This window comes from Amphiura filiformis, chromosome 1 (assembly GCF_039555335.1).
Source record: "Amphiura filiformis chromosome 1, Afil_fr2py, whole genome shotgun sequence".
Lineage (NCBI taxonomy): Eukaryota > Metazoa > Echinodermata > Ophiuroidea > Amphilepidida > Amphiuridae > Amphiura > Amphiura filiformis.
In genome coordinates, this window is record NC_092628.1 from 90,318,918 (window position 1) to 90,345,699 (window position 26,782).

General features: G+C 37.6%; 1 protein-coding gene across 1 annotated transcript in view; it reads right to left on the reverse strand.

Annotated features, from left to right (window-relative positions):
* Positions 1 to 26,782, reverse strand: part of LOC140168659 (uncharacterized) — a 60,249-nt gene that overhangs the window by 26,429 nt on the left and 7,038 nt on the right. Inside the window, exons 4-13 of the mRNA XM_072192076.1 lie at positions 19,326 to 19,393; positions 15,510 to 15,773; positions 14,436 to 14,738; positions 13,477 to 13,734; positions 11,201 to 11,455; positions 10,441 to 10,698; positions 7,750 to 8,001; positions 5,982 to 6,047; positions 4,209 to 4,460; positions 2,437 to 2,688 (exon numbers count right to left, since the gene is read on the reverse strand). Of these exons, the coding sequence (XP_072048177.1) occupies positions 2,437 to 2,688; positions 4,209 to 4,460; positions 5,982 to 6,047; positions 7,750 to 8,001; positions 10,441 to 10,698; positions 11,201 to 11,455; positions 13,477 to 13,734; positions 14,436 to 14,738; positions 15,510 to 15,773; positions 19,326 to 19,393 (2,228 nt within the window). The remainder of the gene's footprint in view (positions 1 to 2,436; positions 2,689 to 4,208; positions 4,461 to 5,981; positions 6,048 to 7,749; positions 8,002 to 10,440; positions 10,699 to 11,200; positions 11,456 to 13,476; positions 13,735 to 14,435; positions 14,739 to 15,509; positions 15,774 to 19,325; positions 19,394 to 26,782) is intronic.

The following is a 26,782-nucleotide window of genomic DNA, read 5'->3' on the forward strand; positions in this document are numbered from 1 at the left end:
TTTCTTGCAACAAGACAAATAATTTGAGACCAGTTTCACCAAAAGCAGAGCAAGTTTCATTTTTGCCCCCAGCGAAAAATTGGACATATGACGTCACAATGTTACTCTTTTGCCCATAACTCCATAACCGTACATCATATATATGTCAAAGTATACTTTTTCTGAATTCTTATTGCCAGAGGATCACGATGGGGTGAGTTTTGAACAGGTCTGAGTAGTTTTTAACTTGACTCTCTGTGCAAAGTTCAATGACCTTTTTCTACTAGAATAAGGGTACTGTTAAAATGCCTCCATAGCCTAGATTAATTAGCACATAAGTACTATCCCTCTGCCAAATATGACAACTTTAAAATGATTTGCACGATTATAGTGCATGTAAACTAAAATCTATTGCACTAATAGGTCAGTAACCACAGATTCAGCATGATGAAGTCAGCGTTCTCACAACACTGAGTTTGTGCTCAAGTAGGCGATGTGTGGAGAAATCAAAATTGAGGGTTACATCCGGTTGACGACAAAGTGGTTCTTTTTGGGCTTTTACCGAACCTTTTTAGTTTTTGTAGAAATTCTTAAGGTTTCACATACAGGACAGTTTAAAAGAACGTTTTAGGTTCTTCTTTGAACTTTTTTGTAAAAATAAATATCATATTTTGAGGACCTTACCTTGACTAATTTGGACGTCAAATGTACATGTTGCCTGATTGGAGCCAGCTGTTGCTGTGACTGTAACTGTAGTTGTAGTCCCAGGTGAAAAACTTAATTGAGACTGGCCATTTGAAAGCGTTGTTGGAAATATTTGTTGTCCATTGGCAAAGTAAGTGAACTGCGATGTAAAACCCGGAGTGGTAGGAGTGACAAAACGTAGTTTTGATTGGCACTGAAGTAATTTGCTGGGCAATTGTTTATGACGTAAGCTGTGGAAGTGATATGAAAATTACAATTAATATTTTAATATGGTGATGATTATATCATTCCAATATTGATTATAGAGTGAACAAAATAGCAATACGTATATTAACATTCCCATTACTTCCGCGCGATTTTTATTGTCTGTTTTCTTTGTGGTCTTTGATCTTTTTGCTAGCTTCCTGGCAGATTCACCTATGTTACTTCATCACAATCAGCGTAGGGAATCTCATAAGCGACTCCACACTGTTTAATAGTTTTCTCCTTGTCTTTTAGGCATAACGTGTTCGATTGCTTGAATTTGGTGGATACTCTCGCCATCCGAAACGTTCCGCGTAATTTCTCAGAAAGACCTACGGTACGATAAGGTTTAAAAACCTTTGTTGGCAGACGCCGGGTCCTGAATCTGAGATAAACTGTCCTTTTCCAAAGGTTGACCGCAGAAAAAGGTCTAATCTTTAAAATTGCAATTTCTTAAAGCGTTCTTCACATGAGCGATCTCTTCTGCTTTGTTAGACATAGTCCAATAAATTCGCGTAACAATCGTGACATTCATGTTAAATTTGCTGTTTTTGGCAAATATAGAGTACTTTTAGCGCTGATCATTATAGGCTATAGAGGCATTTCAACAGCACCATTATTTGGGGGGAAAAGGTCGTTGAACTTTTACACAGAGGTCAAGTTCAAAATTACTCGAACATTGTTAAAACAGGCAATGTGTTCCTATAGTCAAAGTCAAAAGGATTCAGAAAAAGTATAGTTTGACATATCTACGATGTACGGTTACGGAGTTATGAGCAAAAAGGTAACCTTGTGACATCATAGATCTGATTTTGGCACCACAGGGAGCAAAATTGAATAATGCACCGATTTTGTTGAAAATGGTCCCAAATTATTGGTCTTTCCATGATAAATCAGTAAGTAAAATAATAGTTTGTGCTTATGCATGATTTTTCGTTACCACAGTAACACATCAAAATCGACAATAACTACTGAGTCGCATTGAATTCTATTGAATTTGACCCTGACAAATTGTTGTGTACCCTGGGTAAGAAAGTACTCAAGATAGGTAAAACTATTGTTTTTCTGATTTCTTGCAATAAGACAAACAATTTGAGACCAGTTTCACCAAGAATAAGGGTACTGTTAAAATGCCTCCATAGCCTAGATTAATTAGCACATAAGTACTATTCCTCTGCCAAATATGACAACTTTAAAATGATTTGCACGATTGTAGTGCATGTAAACTAAAATCTATTGCACTAATAGGTCAGTAACCACAGATTCAGCACGACGAAGTCAGCGTTCTCACAACACTGAGTTTGTGCTCAAGTAGGCGATGTGTGGAGAAATCAAAATTGAGGGTTACATCCGGTTGACGACAAAGTGGTTCTTTTTGGGCTTTTACCGAACCTTTTTAGTTTTTGTAGAAATTCTTAAGGTTTCACATACAGGACAGTTTAAAAGAACGTTTTAGGTTCTTCTTTGAACTTTTTTGTAAAAATAAATATCATATTTTAAGGACCTTACCTTGACTAATTTGGACGTCAAATGTACATGTTGCCTGGTTGGAGCCAGCTGTTGCTGTGACTGTAACTGTAGTTGTAGTCCCAGGTGAAAAACTTAATTGAGACTGGCCATTTGAAAGCGTTGTTGGAAATATTTGTTGTCCATTGGCAAAGTAAGTGAACTGCGATGTAAAACCCGGAGTGGTAGGAGTGACAAAAACGTAGTTTTGATTGGCACTGAAGTAATTTGCTGGGCAATTGTTTATGACGTAAGCTGGGGAAGTGATATGAAAATTACAATTAATATTTTAATATGGTGATGATTATATCATTCCAATATTGATTATAGAGTCAACAAAATAGCAATACGTATATTAACATTCCCATTACTTCTGCGCGATTTTTATTGTCTGTTTTCTTTGTGTTCTTTGATCTTTTTGCTAGCTTCCTGGCAGATTCACCTATGTTACTTCATCACAATCAGCGTAGGGAATCTCATAAGCGACTCCACACTGTTTAATAGTTTTCTCCTTGTCTTGTAGGCATAACGTGTTCGATTGCTTGAATTTGGTGGATACTCTCGCCATCCGAAACGTTCCGCGTAATTTCTTAGAAAGCCCTACGGTACGATAAGGTTTAAAAACCTTTGTTGGCAGACGCCGGGTCCTGAATCTGAGATAACCTGTCCTTTTCCAAAGGTTGACCGCAGAAAAAGGTCTAATCTTTAAAATTGCAATTTCTTAAAGCGTTCTTCACAAGAGCGATCTCTTCTGCTTTGTTAGACATAGTCCAATAAATTCCCGTAACAATCGTGCAATTCATGTTAAATTTGTTGTATTTGGCAGATATAGAGTACTTTTAGCGCTGATCATTATAGGCTATAGAGGCATTTCAACAGCATCATTATTTGGGGGGAAAAGGTCGTTGAACTTTTACACAGAGGTCAAGTTCAGAATTATTCGAACATTGCTAAAACACAGGCAATGCGTTCCTATAGTCAAAGTCAAAAGGATTCAGAAAAAGTATAGTTTGACCTATCTACGATGTACGGTTACGGAGTTATGAGCAAAAAGGTAACCTTGTGACATCATATATCTGATTTTGGCACCACAGGGAGCAAAATTGAATAATGCACCGATTTTGTTGAAAATGGTCCCAAATTATTGGTCTTTCCATGATAAATCAGTAAAATAATAGTTTGTGCTTATGCATGATTTTTCGTTACCTCAGTAACACATCAAAATCGTCAATAACTATTGAGTCGCATTGAATTCTATTGAATTTGGCCCTGACAAATTGTTGTGTATCCTGGGTAAGAAAGTACTCAAGATAGGTAAAACTATTGTTTTTCTGATTTCTTGCAATAAGACAAATAATTTGAGACAAATTTCACCAAGAATAAGGGTACTGTTAAAATGCCTCCATATCCTAGATTAATTAGCACATAAGTACTATTCCTCTGCCAAATATGACAACTTTAAAATGATTTGCACGATTGTAGTGCATGTAAACTAAAATCTATTGCACTAATAGGTCAGTAACCACAGATTCAGCACGATGAAGTCAGCGTTCTCACAACACTGAGTTTGTGCTCAAGTAGGCGATGTGTGGAGAAATCAAAATTGAGGGTTACATCCGGTTGACGAAAAAGTGGTTCTTTTTGGGCTTTTACCGAACCTTATTAGTTTTTGTAGAAATTCTTAAGGTTTCACATACAGGACAGCTTAAAAGAACGTTTTAGGTTCTTCTTTGAACTTTTTTGTAAAAATAAATATCATATTTTGAGGACCTTACCTTGACTAATTTGGACGTCAAATGTACATGTTGCCTGATTGGAGCCAGCTGTTGCTGTGACTGTAACTGTAGTTGTAGTCCCAGGTGAAAAACTTAATTGAGACTGGCCATTTGAAAGCGTTGTTGGAAATATTTGTTGTCCATTGGCAAAGTAAGTGAACTGCGATGTAAAACCCGGAGTGGTAGGAGTGACAAAAACGTAGTTTTGATTGGCACTGAAGTAATTTGCTGGGCAATTGTTTATGACGTAAGCTGTGGAAGTGATATGAAAATTACAATTAATATTTTAATATGGTGATGATTATATCATTCCAATATTGATTATAGAGTGAACAAAATAGCAATACGTATATTAACATTCCCATTACTTCCGCGCGATTTTTATTGTCTGTTTTCTTTGTGGTCTTTGATCTTTTTTGCTAGCTTCCTGGCAGATTCACCTATGTTACTTCATCACAATCAGCGTAGGGAATCTCATAAGCGACTCCACACTGTTTAATAGTTTTCTCCTTGTCTTTTAGGCATAACGTGTTCGATTGCTTGAATTTGGTGGATACTCTCGCCATCCGAAACGTTCCGCGTAATTTCTCAGAAAGACCTACGGTACGATAAGGTTTAAAAACCTTTGTTGGCAGACGCCGGGTCCTGAATCTGAGATAAACTGTCCTTTTCCAAAGGTTGACCGCAGAAAAAGGTCTAATCTTTAAAATTGCAATTTCTTAAAGCGTTCTTCACATGAGCGATCTCTTCTGCTTTGTTAGACATAGTCCAATAAATTCGCGTAACAATCGTGAAATTCATGTTAAATTTGCTGTTTTTGGCAAATATAGAGTACTTTTAGCGCTGATCATTATAGGCTATAGAGGCATTTCAACAGCACCATTATTTGGGGGGAAAAGGTCGTTGAACTTTTACACAGAGGTCAAGTTCAAAATTACTCGAACATTGTTAAAACAGGCAATGTGTTCCTATAGTCAAAGTCAAAAGGATTCAGAAAAGTATAGTTTGACATATCTACGATGTACGGTTACGGAGTTATGAGCAAAAAGGTAACCTTGTGACATCATAGATCTGATTTTGGCACCACAGGGAGCAAAATTGAATAATGCACCGATTTTGTTGAAAATGGTCCCAAATTATTGGTCTTTCCATGATAAATCAGTAAGTAAAATAATAGTTTGTGCTTATGCATGATTTTTCGTTACCACAGTAACACATCAAAATCGACAATAACTACTGAGTCGCATTGAATTCTATTGAATTTGACCCTGACAAATTGTTGTGTACCCTGGGTAAGAAAGTACTCAAGATAGGTAAAACTATTGTTTTTCTGATTTCTTGCAATAAGACAAACAATTTGAGACCAGTTTCACCAAGAATAAGGGTACTGTTAAAATGCCTCCATAGCCTAGATTAATTAGCACATAAGTACTATTCCTCTGCCAAATATGACAACTTTAAAATGATTTGCACGATTGTAGTGCATGTAAACTAAAATCTATTGCACTAATAGGTCAGTAACCACAGATTCAGCACGACGAAGTCAGCGTTCTCACAACACTGAGTTTGTGCTCAAGTAGGCGATGTGTGGAGAAATCAAAATTGAGGGTTACATCCGGTTGACGACAAAGTGGTTCTTTTGGGCTTTTACCGAACCTTTTTAGTTTTTGTAGAAATTCTTAAGGTTTCACATACAGGACAGTTTAAAAGAACGTTTTAGGTTCTTCTTTGAACTTTTTTGTAAAAATAAATATCATATTTTAAGGACCTTACCTGGACTAATTTGGACGTCAAATGTACATGTTGCCTGGTTGGAGCCAGCTGTTGCTGTGACTGTAACTGTAGTTGTAGTCCCAGGTGAAAAACTTAATTGAGACTGGCCATTTGAAAGCGTTGTTGGAAATATTTGTTGTCCATTGGCAAAGTAAGTGAACTGCGATGTAAAACCCGGAGTGGTAGGAGTGACAAAACGTAGTTTTGATTGGCACTGAAGTAATTTGCTGGGCAATTGTTTATGACGTAAGCTGGGGAAGTGATATGAAAATTACAATTAATATTTTAATATGGTGATGATTATATCATTCCAATATTGATTATAGAGTCAACAAAATAGCAATACGTATATTAACATTCCCATTACTTCTGCGCGATTTTTATTGTCTGTTTTCTTTGTGTTCTTTGATCTTTTTTGCTAGCTTCCTGGCAGATTCACCTATGTTACTTCATCACAATCAGCGTAGGGAATCTCATAAGCGACTCCACACTGTTTAATAGTTTTCTCCTTGTCTTGTAGGCATAACGTGTTCGATTGCTTGAATTTGGTGGATACTCTCGCCATCCGAAACGTTCCGCGTAATTTCTTAGAAAGCCCTACGGTACGATAAGGTTTAAAAACCTTTGTTGGCAGACGCCGGGTCCTGAATCTGAGATAACCTGTCCTTTTCCAAAGGTTGACCGCAGAAAAAGGTCTAATCTTTAAAATTGCAATTTCTTAAAGCGTTCTTCACAAGAGCGATCTCTTCTGCTTTGTTAGACATAGTCCAATAAATTCCCGTAACAATCGTGCAATTCATGTTAAATTTGTTGTATTTGGCAGATATAGAGTACTTTTAGCGCTGATCATTATAGGCTATAGAGGCATTTCAACAGCATCATTATTTGGGGGGAAAAGGTCGTTGAACTTTTACACAGAGGTCAAGTTCAGAATTATTCGAACATTGCTAAAACACAGGCAATGCGTTCCTATAGTCAAAGTCAAAAGGATTCAGAAAAAGTATAGTTTGACCTATCTACGATGTACGGTTACGGAGTTATGAGCAAAAAGGTAACCTTGTGACATCATATATCTGATTTTGGCACCACAGGAGCAAAATTGAATAATGCACCGATTTTGTTGAAAATGGTCCCAAATTATTGGTCTTTCCATGATAAATCAGTAAAATAATAGTTTGTGCTTATGCATGATTTTTCGTTACCTCAGTAACACATCAAAATCGTCAATAACTATTGAGTCGCATTGAATTCTATTGAATTTGGCCCTGACAAATTGTTGTGTATCCTGGGTAAGAAAGTACTCAAGATAGGTAAAACTATTGTTTTTCTGATTTCTTGCAATAAGACAAATAATTTGAGACAAGTTTCACCAAGAATAAGGGTACTGTTAAAATGCCTCCATATCCTAGATTAATTAGCACATAAGTACTATTCCTCTGCCAAATATGACAACTTTAAAATGATTTGCACGATTGTAGTGCATGTAAACTAAAATCTATTGCACTAATAGGTCAGTAACCACAGATTCAGCACGATGAAGTCAGCGTTCTCACAACACTGAGTTTGTGCTCAAGTAGGCGATGTGGAGAAATCAAAATTGAGGGTTACATCCGGTTGACGACAAAGTGGTTCTTTTTGGGCTTTTACCGAACCTTTTTAGTTTTTGTAGAAATTCTTAAGGTTTCACATACAGGACAGCTTAAAAGAACGTTTTAGGTTCTTCTTTGAACTTTTTGTAAAAATAAATATCATATTTTGAGGACCTTACCTTGACTAATTTGGACGTCAAATGTACATGTTGCCTGGTTGGAGCCAGCTGTTGCTGTGACTGTAACTGTAGTTGTAGTCCCAGGTGAAAAACTTAATTGAGACTGGCCATTTGTAAGCGTTGTTGGAAATATTTGCTGTCCATTGGCAAAGTAAGTGAACTGCGATGTAAAACCCGGAGTGGTAGGAGTGACAAAAACGTAATTTTGATTGGCACTGAAGTAATTGGCTGGACAGTTGTTTATGAAGTAAGCTGTGGAAGTGAAGTGAAAACTATATACAATTAAAAGTTTAATACTGAAATGAACATATATCAAACCAATATCGCGAATGTTCTCAACAAAACATTGAGTGTGGTAATGGGATATCCAGTCTTGCCAATGAGAGGAGAAATGATCATGGATAGGAACCGCCAAAGTTTGTAAAGTTACCGTTGTAATAACCGGTGTATTTTATTTATTTATTTATTTATTTATTTAAACTTCTTTTGCCTGGGTAATAAAACTCAGTGTAAACACTGTTTATCAGTTTAACCCAGGGGTCAAATTTAAAACATCAAAAAATAAACAATACATATTAAAATACATTACATTAAGTATATATCAGATTGCACAATTTAACAAAATTAGGAAAACATAAGAACTAGACCAGCTAGGCATAAAATTTGCATACGTACAACAATGATAAATAAAAACAGTGATATTGCACTACAGGACATCATATGGTGAAGTTTACTTGCAATCATATATAAAATAACCGAATGTAGCTGGAAACGGATTTTTGGCTCTGGTAGGAAGACGGTTAAAGGACAGTGCACCTCTGGAGGAGAATTTCCTTTTGGCAGAGGCACTTCGGTTAGTTGGAGGGACAAGATTACCTTGGGATGCGGATCTAATGGAGTGGCCATGACTGTTACTGACAGTAGAAAAGATGTTACATAAAGGCAGTGGGAGGATGTTGCTAAAACTCTTATAGAACATGATGTTAAGGTGGATATTGCGACGGGCATCAGATTTGTCCCACTTCAAGGTATTTAGAAGAACATCAGTGGGGTATCTGCGTGGGAGACCAAGAATTATTTTGCCAGCAGTATTTTGTAGCCTGTCAAGCGTTTTCAGTAGGGTCTTACCAGCATTTCTAGTATTTTCATTTACCAGTATTATTGTCTAAGCTGATCACAAGCTTTTTATGAATTTAATTGGTACATCACAGACGGTTGGATGCCATTTTTTTTAGAGGCAATGGCACCTTTATCCTTGAGATCTTTCAATAATAGTAGGGTCTTTCTTCAGTTTTTCGTAAGCATTTTTATCCATTGCCATCCTTTCAAACACAACTGCGTCAATAACACAACCTTTGTGACCAGACACAATAATTAAAGCGTATATAGAACAAGTATTTCTTCTTAAGTAATAGGCAGGGTCGAAACAAAGATATGCAAAGGAAAAAATCTTGACCCTCCCCTCCATTTGTACATGGGATGCTTTAAAAAAAGGCTTAGGTAAACTTAAATATGCAAATTTTAATCCTCGCTACGTTCGCAATGATATAAGTTTTTATATTGGGATATAAACAATTTGCCATGTGCAAATGGAGGGGAGGGTAAAGATTTTTTTGGCAGCTCGAATGGGGGAGGGCAAGTGATATTTGGCAGGCCGAGAAGGGAGGAGGCAAACATGTAGAAATGTTACCCCCCCCCCATAATTATTGCACAGCCCCTGTATCAAAAAAAAAAAAAAAGTAGACTTTAATGCTCTAAGTGCTAGCCATAGCCTTCAACATAAAAAATCCTAGTTTTGAGATATTTTCTCAAAATATTAAGAGCTATCTAAAGAACCACTGAACCAATACTGAGCTTATTTGTACTCATTTTCTTGCATTTTTCATGCTGATTCCAAATATGGTAATGACAAATTAAAATTCTGAAATTTTTTGAAATTTTGAAAAAAATTTTATTTGTCGTCTGCAGTCGACACCCGCGTGGAGAGAGTTAAGGAAATCTAGTCAAAACTTCCTCAGCATTGTCACATTGGCTAGAAAAACTAACTTACTTTCTTGTATTACTACGTGTACTTCAATGGGATGTTATTTGATGGCGTGCCTCTAAATAACAACCTATAAAGCGTCCGTCGTACATTTCATACCGTCCACCACTATAGGTCACGGTGAATGGAATATCATCTTAGACGTTCAAGAAAAAACTTTGGCGTCTAAGATTTAATTAGCCAGTATTTGAATAAACTTAGCATGCTTAAGATGATTGGCTGTTCGTTATTTCTGGCTTTGTGATTCGTCGATTTTAAGTCTATCGCGAGATTCTTAGACGTCTAAGATCGCATCTTAGACGTATAAGATGGCATCTTGGACCTCCAAGGTTAGACGTATTATCTTAGACGTCTTTAGAAGCTTTTCCGCCATCCATAAATTACACTCCACTCACACACAAAAAATTACCTTTTTAAAATACCAACATGCTATTCACTCAAAGAAAACCGGGTTCTATACACAGAACAGCTTTTAGGTAAGGTTTAGTAAGGTCCTTTAGTAAGGTTTTAGGAAATTGCAAGAACTCCAAATACTTTCACAGTATTGAAAGTTTTACCTGTAGGACAACGTAAAAACCTTTTTATGTTATACTTGGAACCTTCTAATTCACTTTCTAAGAGTGAATATCGTATATCGAGGACCGTACCTTGACTTATTTGGACGTTAAATGAACATGTTGCCTGGTTAAAGCCATCGGTTGCTGTGACTGTGACTGTAGTTGAAGTCCCAGGTTGAAAAGTTAATTGAGACTGGCCATTTGAAAGCGTTGTTGGAAATACTTGCTGTCCATTGTCAAAGTAAGTAATAGTTGTCTGCGATGGAAAACCCGAAGTGAAAGGAGTGCTAAAAACGTAGTTTTGAGTGGCACTGGTGTAATCTGCTGGACAGTTGTTTAAGACGTAAACTGTGAAAACGATAAAAAAACCAATTAATAGTTTAATATTGAAATATACATATCGAAAGAGATTAAAGTCAACAAAATAGCAATATGTATAACGGCACTTCCATTACTTAAGCGTGAGTTTCTCTAATTTCATAACCAGCAAATGAGCGAGTCGCATAACGCGATTGTTTTATATACCTCACAAAAATGTTTAAATTACCATGATTAGATGAAATTGACTTCTAATGAATAAATATTTATCATGGATCAGATGATATTAGTATGCTGGCACAGAATGAAATCTGACCATATACTTTCAATAAGTAATATCATTTCGAGCTGCTTTTGAAGGAAATACACTGACGCGTGTACCGATTGGGTGCCTGGGAAGACTAGAAACTTGAAAAAAAAGTAAAATGCATATGTTGTTTTTTTTTGCTTCTTTTGTTATGTATTTTTTTTCATCAACTGGAAAACCAACATAATTTGCACGTCAATATTAGAATCTGGGGTGAAGACTTACCACTAACGGTAAAAGTACATGATGCCATTTGACCATTATTATTAGATGCAGTCGCTGTTATTACGTTATTACCAGCAGGCAAACTATACTGAGGTTGGCCATTCACCGCGGAAGGTAGTAGTGTTTGCCCATTATATGTGTACGTAATTCCGGGAGCAGGATTGAATCCAAACTGAGAAGGGCTATTCCATCCAACTAAGGCAGGGTTAGACGTGCCTGTTACTGGTGACACTGATGGACACGTCAAACTTGCGGCTGGAATACAATAACAAATTCGTAATTTGTAAAGTTTCTATTTCTGGAGTTGACTTGTGTAGTATTGCCGCATTGTATTGTATTGCCCCGGTCGATGATCTTGTGCTTGGCACACGAGGTGTCTAACGTTCGATTCCTGTGGGTACCAAGTACCTTCTACTTTCCGATAACAAAAAAAACATGGGCCATGTTAGGGTTAAATCTTACTGGAAAACTATACTGAGTCTGGCCAAGTTGTGTTGTTGACGGAAATATTAATTGATTGCCATTGATAAAGACCAATGTCTTTTATTTTATTTATTATAACACTAACATTGCATCTCGTCTTCTAATAATTGAATTTAGTGTATACATGTTGAGGGGCCGAGTGGACTTACGGTCTTGCGCTCAGGTCTCAGGTCTCTCATGGCAAGCTAATCTGAAAATTGGTTAAACCTATATGCAACTTGAGACTCGGGTTTATTTTAAATGTTTATTTTTGCAGAGCTTATTTTCAGTCATGGATCATACTGATAAATTTCGCAAGGGAGGGGGGGGGAGGGAGATACTTGAGACTGAACAAGTGAGAGTGGGAGGGGGTGAGGAAGAAAGAGAGGAGAGGGAGAGACGGAAAGACTAGAAAGAGAAGAACTCGAGAGGAGAGAGTAGGGACCGGGGAGGGAGTGGGGAGACTGATCAGGGGGGGGGGGGGGCAGGAGGAAGCAAAATAGGGAGATAGCCATTGATACGAGCACTGAGTAGACTAGAGCACGGTGGCCGAGCGGAACGGGCTACGACTCATAATCGGAAGGTTGCGGGCTCGAGCCCCGGCGACGCCATCGTGTTGTGCCCTTGAGTAAGGCACTTTATCTCGATTACTCCTCTCCACCCAGGTGTGAGCGCCGCCCAAAGGGAGCTGACATATTCTAACGACGGCGGAATAAATGTAAAGCGCTTTGGTACATGTTCACATGTGAAAGGCGCTGTATAAATACCAACATTTATTTTATTTATTTTACGAGGGAAGGGCGACACTGTGGCCCTGCACAAGTGCATTGGGGTGCGACAGGCTTATAAGCGGGCCTTTTGTGATTTAAGGGCTTATTTTCAACGTTTTTACAGAAAAAAATGGACTTTGTCATTCGGATTGGCATGCATCAAAGACGAGAGGGCACTAGACCATTAAAAACACCGGTGTTGTCTCTCCCGCTTTTCTTTACATAGGCATCCGCCTCTTTTGAAATAAGCTGATTGGTACTTCAAAGTTAACAATGAAGTCAGGTTACAGTAAACTTACTAAATCCCTTGCGTTTTCGTATCTGAACAATAGACTTACGGAAACAGAAAAGATAAAACGACCCTTAGTGGCTTTAACATGTGAGTGAACACCAACGTAGTAGCCAAGGCGTGAAAAAACACCTGCGACTTTACATGCATGAACTATTGATTTTATAATTCGGCAAAGAAAATCACACAATAGTAACTACTGTGTTAGTTAATTGTCATTTGTATACTAGATATTGATCTTGGTCAATTTTATATTATGATGAATCGTGGTTTGCTGCACAACTATCTGTTAGAATCGGGGTTAGAACTAGTTCCAATTCCTCGATGGGCCAACGAGGCGCTTGTGGATTTTGTGATGTCATTATCCCGTACGCACTGAACAATGCTACTATCTTTTAGAATTGAATATCTTGTAATAGAATTCTACGATGCAGACGGGGTGATGCAGCAGAATTTGACATCACATAGATTTAGGTAAGTTTACCCGAGCTCGGCACTTTAGATGCTAAAAAGGCACGTACAATCCTGAAGCTTACAAATAAATTTTCATTTTCTAACGAAATGGTATACTATGGAAAGCTGATCATTTAACAGCTATTTAATTGCGCAATTAACCCAATATAGAATTGGAAACAAGCTCTGTCTGCAGCTATAGGTCAGGACATCATTTTAATAACAATACGCTATTCCTAAATAAGAATTTGAGATATGAGCAATTATTGTCCCATCCTGATTTCTATTATCCTTGCACATACCTTGAGGGAATGTTACTTGAAAAGTACAAGTCGCCGTACTGATGCCATTGGTAGCTGATGCTGTGATTACACTGGTACCGCCAGGAAATGTGAATTGCTGTAGTCCATTGGCCTGTGGTGTCGGCACCAACTGATCGCCACTATTTGTGTACGAGTAGGATATTTGTGGTGTGTTTGAAAAACCTGTTGGTGTAGGATTCGTCCACTGCGCTGTTGTGCTTGCTTGATTTATATCGTTTGGACACAGTAAACCGACCACTGTAAATGACACCAAATGATAACAAGTAACACAATTTTAGAGTAGTTAGGATATGACCGTTATGACGTCTAATGGTTGGGATCTAATTATTCTTACAATCACGTTTCAATAAAATCAGGGCATCAAGTCGTATTCTGCCTACATGAGTAAAGTACATGGCATATTCAGCTTTTTACTTGGGATGCCGATTGAATCAGTATGCTGGAGTCCAAATTCAAACCTATAGTATCTGCTCGCAAAGCGGATACTGTTATCATACCTCCATGGACATTGGCACATCACAATGGGTAGAGGTATTGCTATTTCTATGCATCCCGGGCATGCTTCATCTTCTTGCAAGGCTTTAACTAATCACAAACTAGTGGATTCGAACCCCAGAGGCTTACCAGGGAAGCATTAGTTTAGCACAGTTGTATGTGAGCATTTATAAGACATGACCTTTACCAATCGGGGGGGCGTGTCCCCTACCTTTAGGCAAAATGACCAATTTTATTTTATTTTCAGCCACTTTTTTACAAAAACGAACGTCTCCTCCCACATTACTAGACGGATTGAAGCTAATGACTGTGGGTGATCAGACACATTGCACTAAACTCTGATTTCATGATTTAGCGTGCCCTTCAGTGATATATTCGAGAAAAGAGGACTTTTGAGAAACGATACCATAATTTGATCAACCAACAGGGAACATTACACTTACCAGTAACCGTGTAGAAGCATGCATTAATAAACCCGTTGCCTAAATTTGCATAAGCAAAAATGTAATTGGTTCCCAAGTTGAATGTACCAGATAAGAAATCAGTACTGGCCGGGGTTGGACTACCCGGGGTTAGGTTTACTACTGGACTGGTTAGATAGTTAACCGGAATGCGGGTATCGAAGGAAGATGTTGTAGCTGCTGTAGCTGCTGGCAAACGAGTACCCGTCAGCGTTATAAAATTGCTTTCTTGCGCATCTACAAACACGTTGCCAGGGCAGGCAACTGTAGGAATAGTTCCGGTCGCTGAAATAATAATTCGTGAAAAATAAAATCAGTTTGGTGGTCATATATTATACAAACAATTACAATTACAGCTAGGGTATTAATCAAAACTGCCTTTTCGATTCAGTTAGAAATGTTCTTAATAAGACTATGAGCATTTTAGACATTCATTTGTAAATAACATTTAGTGAAGAATTAGCGCAATTATTGACAGCCTCATCCCCAACTTTACCCTATCAAAATGCAGATTTTGGTATTAGGTGAAAGCTCATATGTTTTTCATTAACATATTGAAATTAGGCAAATGTGGTATACCGCAATTTTGACTAATTCAGCAGTTGTTTGATGATATCTTCGGAAATACACCGATTTGGAACTCCTAATTTCAGTATGTGAATGAGAAAAATAGGATCTTTCATTTGATATCAATTTATTACATGATCATTATGATTATCATTAATAAAAACACTCAGACTACCAGTTTTATGTTGTATTAAATGTCATTAATTCCATGAAGAATTAGTCGTATTTACAAGAAACATTTACATGATCTTTTTGCATGAATGCTTGAAAGGGACAACAGTTTATGTTATACATACAGTTTTAAAGAATTTGATTTTCCAAATATATCCGGTCACCTTCCTTTAACCCAACCATATATATACTTTTTTTGTTTTTTGTAAATATTCCATGTGAAGTGAAAATATTAGTCAATTCAATATGGCACTTGATGCCGAGTAATTGGTGGATAAGACACTTTGCTTTGCCAATATCAATATCAAGGAAAATTACCTGCAAATGCATTGACTTGTACTTGACACGTCCTTGTGTTGGTTCCGTCAGTTGCCGTCACAGTAAGAAATTGCGCATTACTGTCAACGTTTGTTATCGTATGGTAGGGTAGATCGGCACCGTTCAGTGTTAGTTGGTTGTTACTAGTTGATTGTGTGTAGGTAAACGTAACTGCTCCGCTAAAGCCGGCATATACAGGGGCAGGAAGAACTATTCCACTTGAGAAACTACTGTATGTCAAGGATGGACACTGGACAATTGGAGCTGTTGATAAAAACATAAAACACGAAACCTTACTGATGATTATCATTGCTTTACATATACCTTTTATAGATATTTAAACGTATAGTGTATTATTCTTTTTACTTAGCACACTCTGTGAATTCTTCTTATAGCTTAAAGAAGCCTAATAATAAACATCTACCAAAAAGTAATCACCCACCCCTTTATTATGAGATAATAACTCAACATCTATGCATCAAATTTTAAAACTGAAATAGCAAAAGGAAACCCAGTTTTGTTTTGCAAATTTTGATGCTCATTTGTCTTAAAAGGGCATTTCGTGATGCACAGCATCATCCCCCACTTTTCTCAAAAAAAAGTTGAGATTTTTATATCACTGGAAACCTCTGGCTACATAATGTTTATGTACAAAAAATTTCTTGCAGATTAATTCGTTTTGCAAAAATATCGTGAAATTTGAATTTCGTTCTGGTATACTTAAATCAACTTAAATTTTGGAAATAAGCTTTTTTCGTGGATATCTACTGAAAAATGTCATAAAAAGGGAATGCTCGGATCACGAAATACTCCTTTAATAGCCCAAAATTAGTTGCCATGGTGACCCTTTGTTACACCGAAACCCATTGAGAATGTTGCTTTTGTTGCTAGAGTGCCTGGTACACTGACTTGAGTAGCTTTTTAGTGCAACTTTTTAAAATGCATCTTTTTCATTCAACGAGTCACCATGGCTACAAATGTTGAGCTATCAAAGCCGGGATGAAGGCAAAGGAGGTTTCAAAATTTGCACAATTAACTTGTTGGTTTTTTTTGTGTTTTTTTTTTTGCTATTTCAGTTTTTTAATTTGATGCACATATTTTAAGTTTTGCCTCGTAATAAAGGGGCGGGAATTACTTTTTGGTAGATATTTATTAAGTACAGACTTGACATGAAGTATGGCATATTTTTTCACAAAATTCCAAGACTGGCCTAGACGGGGTCTGCATAAACCGCACGGGCTAATGTGTACAGTAAGTTTATAAGTTAACATTTGGTCACCGGCCATTCAAACTTTCTGAGTGCGTACCACTTTTCAGAGTCATATTTTGTAAAGCTCCTTTCACTTTTAAAACTGATAGATTACAAGTGCATTTCAGTTCTGACGAACACTTATTAGTACTATTTTAGGTTCAGTTAATATCACCCCAAACATCAATATATTTGATAATATCAGAATAATGTTGCTCAAATTCAGAAATTTTACCCCCACAAAACTCAAATTCAGTCTCCTTAAATCCTCAGTTTTAGGCTAATTTGCTACGTTATATTAAATGTAAACTCTTGGAAAGCACATTTTCTATCAAACAATTATTTTACACCCGACACACCCTGATTAATATTTAGCCCATGCGGTTTATGCAGACATTAACTAGAGACATTGCGATTTCCAAACGTAGACATCGTACGTACGTTGATCTATTCAAAACCACTCTCCTGTATCGAAGCGAGGTCACGTATTTAGCTATTTTTGAAGATATTCCACGTGCGAAATCGACGTACAAGCTGTATCAAAATGTTTGGTACCCGTCAGTCTTTATTGATAATCGATGAGCCTGGCACATCAAAATTCAAAATCAGATCCAAATCATTTGTAGATGAATTGTAAAACAAGTCATAAACTATACATTCTGGACATTTAAAGAGTATCCAATGTTGTATTTGGAAGAGGCAGACTTTTCAATAAACATTACATTTGATGGGTACCAATCATTTTGATACACCCTGTAGATACATCGTTGAAAATGCACAAAATTGGTCCATTTCACAATATATTAAAGACAGTCAAAGATAATGAACATATGAAGGAAAGTCTAATTATTATTATGATCCTTTTTGTTTGTAACAAATCATTGTAATAAAGGTACAGCGATGTGTTAAAAATGGACTAAATTTAAACGCAATATTCACACGCAGAGATTGCCCATTGAAATGTGTGTGATACTTTGCGTTAAGAAAATTACATTGCGATTTCCCATTTTGGATTCCAACGTAGAATACAAACGCAGATGCTACGTGAAATATGCTGATTTTACCTCATGTCTAAGTCCATGCAACGCGCCCAATTTTCAGGACGAAAAATTCTCATTTTGAAACTAAAGTCATGATGTATGTATGTATGTATGTTTTGCAACTATAATATTTGGGGAGCACAAAAACAATTGTAGTGATCTTTAATCAAAATCAAAAGCAGTCTGTTTGAATTTAAGCAGAGGCTCAGCTCACTGTTATTTTTTCAATTACTATGCCCACTATCGACCTAGGTTAGAAGCTGTTGAGATTTGATCAAATAGTATAGTCTTTATTTCAGCTCATTTGTTCTCCTTCGTGACGAATGAGCAAAATCCAGTTCAAACTGAGACTAGCAATATTTAACACCGTATTAACGTACGCGAAAACGTACGCGAAAACGTACGTGCTACGTGCTGCGTTTGGAAAGTCGCAATGTCTCTACTCTCATACCGCTTGCCGCTGCGGCAAGTGGCAGCCAGTGACAAGCCTTAATCAAAGTATTCTTCCTTAATTATGTCCGTTCGGCAAGCGACATAACAGTATGAAACCAACATAAGGCCACGCGTTTTGAACTCGCCACCCAAAAATGGTGGTTTTGTTACGTTTTTCCAAATCGAGACTCGTTCAAATTGTTATATCTCTGCTTAAACAAAAGGTATTGAAGTGTGTTTGGTGTCATGTTGTAGCTAAATGTGTGCCCTAACAGACCTCCAAAGCTTGTTTATCAGCTAAGATAGTGGAATTAGAGTTGTTTGAGTTCAGAATGACAGAGGTGGGGGATTTGGCGGTGGCGGATGAGGCGGTGGCGGTATGTGTAAAGTCTATGGGAAATAAAGATTTTGTGTGTGCGTGTTGAATCAACTGATCATATCTTTGCATCCATATGGGCTACAGACATGGTTAAGAGCTCTTTTGAAAGATTTTTTATTCTGCTAATTGTTTTTAATCATTTTGAACTCTTTATGATTGGTTTAGTCTATGAAATGCAAACTTGTATGTGCAAAACTACCTGTTTTCATATTAAACACTGTAGTAAGCAATGCGGATGTCTTCAAAATCTAAAAGTTGCCCTAAATTTTTAATTACTTATCCTATCATTTTCTGAGAGGAAATTTGATGAGGAAATTTTGGGACACCCTGTATTCCGAGATTACCAAACAGCTGTGAGTTTTTTTCTTCCAAAGTCAGTAGGCTCCCCCTAACATCTAACCAAATCAATGTTATTTACTTTCAGTTTATAACTGCAAGTTAGTAATAAGCAATGCATTAAGTGACCCATTTTTTATTTGGATTTTTTTTTATTCCACCCTGTATAACTTCAAGGTCACCCTGTACAATGAGTTGAATGTGTATATTTAAATTGCTTTTGCCTTTAGCTTTCCAAAAATGTATACTTTTGCTAGTTTAGGGATGATAGTTGTGGAGATATTCTAATTTGAAACTTGATTGGTGTAAAAATTCATAATATTGTGATGTAACGCTAAGGGTGGCGAGTTCAAAACACATGGCCATAAAGCCAAGCTTACCTGACGCTAGCTGCGATGAATATACGTCTGTCCAATATACGGTGTAAGGGCCCTGAACAATTGTCATTCTGAAACATGTTAAAAAACCCATGAAGATAACGATAAGATATAACGATAAAGAGATATGAATTAAGAATTAATTATAAAAATCTGTCACTGTCTACTTAGATTCGACTCTCAAGAGAATTCAAACAAAACGAGGGTAACAATTGAATATATGAATACAAAACCCACCCAAGTCCATACGTTGGCCAAATTGAGTTAAGCATGGGAAATTGTTGCTATACATAGGCCTGTCATATGTATGGCAGAACAACTCAAATTCATCATCCGCGTCTATTGAGCATGTGAGAAATAGCATGTATGAAAGAACTACCCAATTCCGTGATTTGAGTCTTGTAACACATTGATTGAAATCCAGTATGTATAAAAGTCCACTTGTAACACATTCATTGTTGGAGAGTGACTTTTGAAAAAAAAACCGAGTTTAATAAAGGAACGTGTGTGGTTTATATTACATGGCAGAATGCTTATCAACATTATACATACCTGTGTGCTTTATTTTGTATTATCTTACTAGTGGTAATCTCATTCCAACGTTGTTGTCTTTGTATATGATTCAAAAACCACCCAAGTCCAAAATTTAAAATGAACCCTACAAAGTCCCTGAAATGCTAATCGTCATACTTTATACAGTTTAATCCACTCATTTGCACGTACAACTTACCATATTGACCAGGTAAATCTAACTTTAGGAATTAAAATGATACACAGGGTTTTCTCTCAAAATCACTTCCCATGGACTTGGGTGGGTTTTGTATTCATGTATTCAATTATCAAAAGGATCTGTTGTTATAAGTGCATCATGTTGCTATACACGAATCCGACTTGACACATTCCTACACCTCACTGGCGTCATAGCTGGGGGCCATCCATCCATTTTACGCGACGCCAGTATCACAGGCGTGCAGCATTTACCGTTCCCGTGACGCGGCGCAAGTGCCACGCGCTCCCATGCGCTTGCGATAGTGGGCGTCTTGGATCGCAATCCAAACGAACTATCCGGCTGTCCGGCTATGCGTTTCGCCGCGCTTCCACGCATCGATCAGATATTTCGGATATAGATAGATATCAGGCATTCCACGTTTATGGGGTGGTTTTCGAAGGGCCCCCTCGAGGTCAAAGGTCATCTAGATGGAAAAATACCCTAAGTGGATAGTAAATAGCAAATGGATAAAAAGATGTGTAATGGGCAACTCTGGACATGTTTCATTCAGCTTTTGGCCAGCTGCCCAATTTGAAATGCACTGTAATGTCTACCCAGAATGCATTGCTGCAAATGATTTTTAAATTTCGAACTTTGTCCGATCGGGCCCAAACTTGCTGAAAATGATTTTTTATAAGCACCCATACCCCAATAAGCGCCCATACCCCAATAAGTGCCCATACCCTAATAAGCGCCCACATACCCCAATAAGCGCCCACATACCCCAATAAGCACCCATACCCCAATAAGCGCCCATACCTCAATAAGCGCACATACCCCAATAAGCGCCCATACCCCAATGAGCGCCCACATACCCCAATAAGCGCCCACATAGCTAAAGGGCCATTACAGCTACAGGCGCATTAGTATACAAAATGTTCAAAAGAGTCTGGAAAATCTTTTCTGCCATGTTACCAAATTTGTATCCCGCGCATTCTATTCCGTTTCCATGGCAATGGTCACGCTATTTAAGGATTTTTATTGTTTTTTACCTAAAAATGGCATATTTTAACTAGCTATTTCTTGAAAACTAAATGGAATAGAAACTTGGTGTGCAGACGACATGTCACAAGCATATTTAAAATATGCGAACAAAATCATCGCATAATTCAATACATTTAATTTATGGGTAAACATGTCATTTTTTTTTGGTGATTTTTTTGCATCAGAGAACAATAATATAAACAAATTAGTCAAAATGAGCATTGAAAAGAAACGGCTAGAATTCTGCAACGCTCCTAACCTCCAGTGGCAGAATGTTCCAAAGCATTGGGCCATACACTGAAAATGCTCTATGTCCAATGAAGATGGTTCGTGGAGGTGGAGACGGGAATTGGAGAAGATTGTGCGATGAAGACCGAGCGTGCAAGAAGGCTTGTAACGTGCAATAAGATCAGCTAAATGGGTGCATGTCCAATGAGAGTTTTGTATACCAGCAGGAGAACGGTGTACCTAATGCGATGGGAAATTGCGAACTAGTGCAGTTCAGTTGTTTAAGGATGGGAGTTATATGTTCATTGCGTTTGATGCAAGTGACCAGGCGAGCAGCAGCGTTTTTGAGTCTTTGGAGTTTCTGAAGGACACATTCCGGCAAAGCAAAAAGGAGACTGTTGCCTGAGTCCAAGCGCATAGTGGTGAAGGCATGGATTAAACGTTCTGTGGTATTATTGTCCAGATATTTCCTGATTGCCCAAGTTTGTATATTAAGCCAAGCGCGACATAATTATATTGCTGATTAGATGTGAGATTTCAGTTTAAAATGAGTATCCAAGATAACTCCCAAATTGTGAGCTTCAGGGCTTGGGGTGATATCATCTGGGGTGATATGAGAGTCACCAATTTTAACTGAAGGAATATTTCAGTGCCAATAAAACGGGAGCTGAGGTGTAATATCTCGGTCTTCTCATTGTTGAATTGGAGCTTGTTGTAAATGGCCCAAGCTTTGAAGTAAGGCCTCAAGAAGATGATTTACCGACTCCCTTTCTTATGACTTAAAGAGGATGTAAATTTGGGTGTCGTCAGCGTATATAACATGTATAATCAATCAATCAATCAATCAATCTTTATTTCATTCAAAATACAACAATACAATAACAGCAAAAACAACACATTTGAATGAGGAGATGCTCAGAAGGCCAAAAAGGCCTGAACAAGCACCCCTTAACCTTAGCCTAAGTTTCTTAATTTGTCTAATAAAATACAATTACATACATACAAACACCCCACCCTCTTTCATACATTCATGTAGAACGAACTAAGCAGGAAAAAAATGATGAATAAAGAACATGCAGAATATAAATTAGGATTTCATAACATTTGCTCACGTACGTATATCGCACAAGAAAGCTGACATTTCTATAAGGTTTGTTTTAATTTGGGATCTAAAGAGTTTTACTGATGTAGCCGTTTTGGCGCATCTGTCAATCGAATGCCATTTTCTTGGCCCGGCGGTTCTTATTGTTTTGTTAGCAAACTCTGTTTTTGTAAGACAGATCTTGTAATCTTCAGCGTTTCTTGTGTGATACCTGAGGTGATTCCTCTGCTCAACAAAATAACTATTGAAGGCCTTTGGTAACTGATTGGTATTATACTTGTACATAAAAGTGCTTAGTTCGAGATCATAACTATCATAAACATTAAGCAAATTGTAATTCTTGAAAATAGGGGCTGAGTGACTTAAAAGTGACTATTCGATATCATTCTAAGGGCTTTTTTTGAAGTTTGAAAATCTTTTCCAAATATTTTTGACAAGTATTTCCCCATGCTAAGATACCATAGTTTATGTAAGGAAGTATTAAAGTACAATATAGTGAATACATTATTCGCTCGGGGACAAAATGTTTCAGTTGGTTTATTACACCAACACCTCTAGATATATTCTTTGAGATGTTGGTAATATGAAATTTCCAAGTTAAATTCTCATCAATTGTCACTCCAAGAAATTTGGTCTTATTCAACCTTAGAAATTTGGTCTTATTCAACCTTATTGTATAACGTGCATGAGATTGTGTTTCGTGATAATTTCGCTCAGGGGGCCGGTATAGACACAATGATAGAATGTAGAAGGAGGTGCACCGCATTCCCCAAACAAGCTTGTGATATCTTGATTTGGAGTATCCAACGGTGACGGATTGGAAGCGATGTTCAAGGAATGAGGTAAACCATTTTAATGCAATGCCAGAAATACCGTAGCGAAGCTCGAGTCTTTGTAGGAGAACATGATGGTTGATCTTGTCGAAAGCAGCGCTCAAATCCAGAAAGATGAGCACTGCCTCACTATGGTTGTCAATTGCACGAAGGATATCGTTCTGAATTCTCAAAAGGGCAGTCTCAGTGCTGCGGTGGGGACGGTACGCAGATTGAGCGATGACTGGTAAGGATGTTAGTAGTGTGGCCTAAATCCACTGTCTATCTGATATTAGTTGGCTCCCAAGGCAGTTGAATCTGTGCAACAGCCTCCATGACCTTGCTGATGATGCAGAGCAGAGAAATGGGCGGTACATGGATGGATTACACTTCGAATCTCTCTTGTTAATAGGGATGACAGATGGAGTCATCCATTGACTTGGGCAAACTGTCTTGAAGAAGAAAATGCTTGGAGAAGCAGATTCCTGAGAAGCTTCCTAACATCTTTGACATCGAAGGCTATTTCTGAAATTTCACGAGCAGATTCTTCTGCGCTGGCAAGCTGACATTTAGCGGCAAAAGTTTGACAAAATTTGTCAGCTTTGTCTTTTGATGTAATATACTTGACGCCCATCCTTCAGCACTGGTATATCAACTCTGATGGACTTACCAGACAGGGTATTAACAGTTTTCCACCATTTCTTGCATGTTGCTGAGGCTGCCATCTGAGAGTTCTTTCCTCAACTTGTTGTAATAGCTCCTTCTGGCTACCTTTTCTGCATGATTGTACTTCTTTCTTGTATATTTGTCCTTATTTTCCTTGCTGTTGTTCTTTTTTAAGCTTCCTGAATAAGCGGCGCTTCTTGATTGCTGCTCGTTTGCAGTGGTTATCAAACCATTCCTGGTCGCCAGTCTCTTCTTGAAAACAAGCTTTGCTTGCATCTAAATGCTACTCAAGACCATTCAGCTTCAAGATACTACACATGATCGTAGTATCGCTATCCTTAGTATCGTCTCTGTGAACCATGATGCAGTCATGTCTACAGTAGAATTCATCTCGACCTTTGCAGGACTTAACCCCATTAAAAGCTATTAAACCAAGATAACACTCATTGAAACAGCTCAACTGATTAAATCGGATCTTCTCTGGTTGTGGACAAGTGTCTGTTTTCATGTGCGATATCGCAATAAAGCTGGTATTCATAGCTTCAGTTGGGTAACCGATTATAAAGGAAACGAAAGGAAACAATGGTATGTGTGGCTTTGTTCACGAAATCAGACAATGGCGTGCTTTTTGTAAACCAGCATTCTTGAAAATGAGCAACATAATGATTGTTGACTTAACACGGTTTGGAAATAATTTCTTCATATTTTTGGTGTTATCTGTCGTTTACATGTCCTTCCTAAAAACACAAAAGTACGACCCTCTCCAAACACCTAAATTAGCTAAAAATTTAGGACATGTTACAAAACTATATTGTCTAGAATTTTAGAAGAGTACTTTTAATATTGGCCGGTTATTTTTCACACAGCGACGTGAACTAGGCAATGTACTATTACCTATAACATTAACTAAAACACCAAAGTACGAATATTTCCAAACTCTAAATTAGTTAAAATTTAGGACATGTTAAAAACTATATTTTCTAGAACTTTAGAAAAGTACTTTTAATATTGGCCGGTTATTTTTCACACAGCGACGTTAACTAGTCATATCCCCATACTTTTAACGTAGGGCTATTTGTAAAGGTCACGCGTCAATGGGAAAGAGCACTGTGTATTGTGTATAGGAAAACGGACAGTAACTGCAGTATGCATTAAAATCTCCTGCTAGAACAGCACATCCTGGATTGTTATTAACACATTCAAGTAGTGAGTAGAAATTGGAGAACATAATTGTTTGTTATCCTATTTTCTTTAAATAGGGTGTCTTTACACAATAAAGCGTCGAACTGGAGATGACGACGCACAAAAAGATGACACTGTCAGGCCCATGTACTAAAAGGAATTATACACAAGAGTTGTATTTATCTGCACTTCGAAACCCTTGTGCAGAATGACACAGGTACCACCATGACCACCGCCATTGTGTTTATAATAATGATACTTATAACATTGTATACTCAAGCAGTGCGTTCCTGACGTCAGCTATTGCACGCCGGGGGGGCACTCGAATATTAACGTGACGTACCTGTGCCCACCAGCGTACGAAAGTAGGGGTCTATCAGTGTAGAAATGTTCAGAAAAAGGGGATCATTCTGTGTTGGCAATGTCAAAAATGGGATGGGAGTGTATGGGAGCGCCCACAATTTCACATCATGAACAATCAAAAATACCTTTTTACCAGGCTTTACAGTACAAAATAGACAAAACTTTAAATTTTCAATTTTGAGGACTAATTATTCAAAAAGGGTCATTCAGTGTAGGCTACTGAAAAAAAAACCCGGGTCATTAGGTGTAGGATTTGTACGACACGATGAGCGTTTATCATTTGTTAACGAGTACTCGCATCGAGAGGCTGTTTTGCACTTCGCTTCACTGATCAAGCTTTCCATGCCCCCAAACTTAACTTGAGGGGGCATGACCATCGGTAGCTGGCTGCAATGGGACTGTAATCAGATTGTCACTGTTACATGTACGCACACACCTGTCGTTCGTTTTACGTGAAGTAGGGCCTAGAATGATAGCATCATGACAGTGGTAAGGTTTTTTTGCTTCAACCCCAGCTCTGCATCCAGGTGAAGATAAGTTCACTCTAATTGACAGAAGAGTTTGACGACCGTAAATTAAAGGCCCATTCAGTGATTTCCTCATCCTGACGATCGCAAAAATCATCAAAATTCAAATTTTGGTGCCTTTGTAATTTTCATACATGTGCTAACATAGCATGCTAGTGTTTCAGCCGAAAGCTGTGTATAAAAATGTTCAAGTTTCATGAACTATTTTCATATTAAAGTCTTTATTACTTGACAAGGTTAATAATATCAGCAAGAGGGTGTTTTTTAAGTTGTTATCAATTGAATACATGAATACAAAACCCACCCAAGTCCATGGGTAGTGATTTTGAGAGAAAAACCTGTGTATCATTTTAATTCCTTCAGTTATATTTACCTGGTCAATATGGTAAGTTTTACGTGCAAATGAGTGGGTTAAACTGTATTAAGTATGACGATTAGCATTTCAGGGACTTCGTGGGGTTCATTTTAAATTTTGGACTTGGGTGGTTTTTGAATCATATACAAAGACAACAATGTTTGAATGAGATTACCACTAGTAAGATAATACAAAATAAAGCACACAGGTATGTATAATGTTGGTAAGCATTCTGCCATGTAATATAAAACACACTTTCCTTTATTAAACCCATTTCTTTTTCAAAAGTCACCCTCCAGCAATGAATGTGTTTCAAGCGGACTTTTATACATACTGGATTTCAGTGCTACAAGACTCAAATCATGGACTTGGGTTATTCTTTCATACATGCTATTTTTCACATGCTCAATAGACACAGTGGATGAATTTGAGTTGTTTTTTCATACATATGACAAGCCTATGCATAGCAACA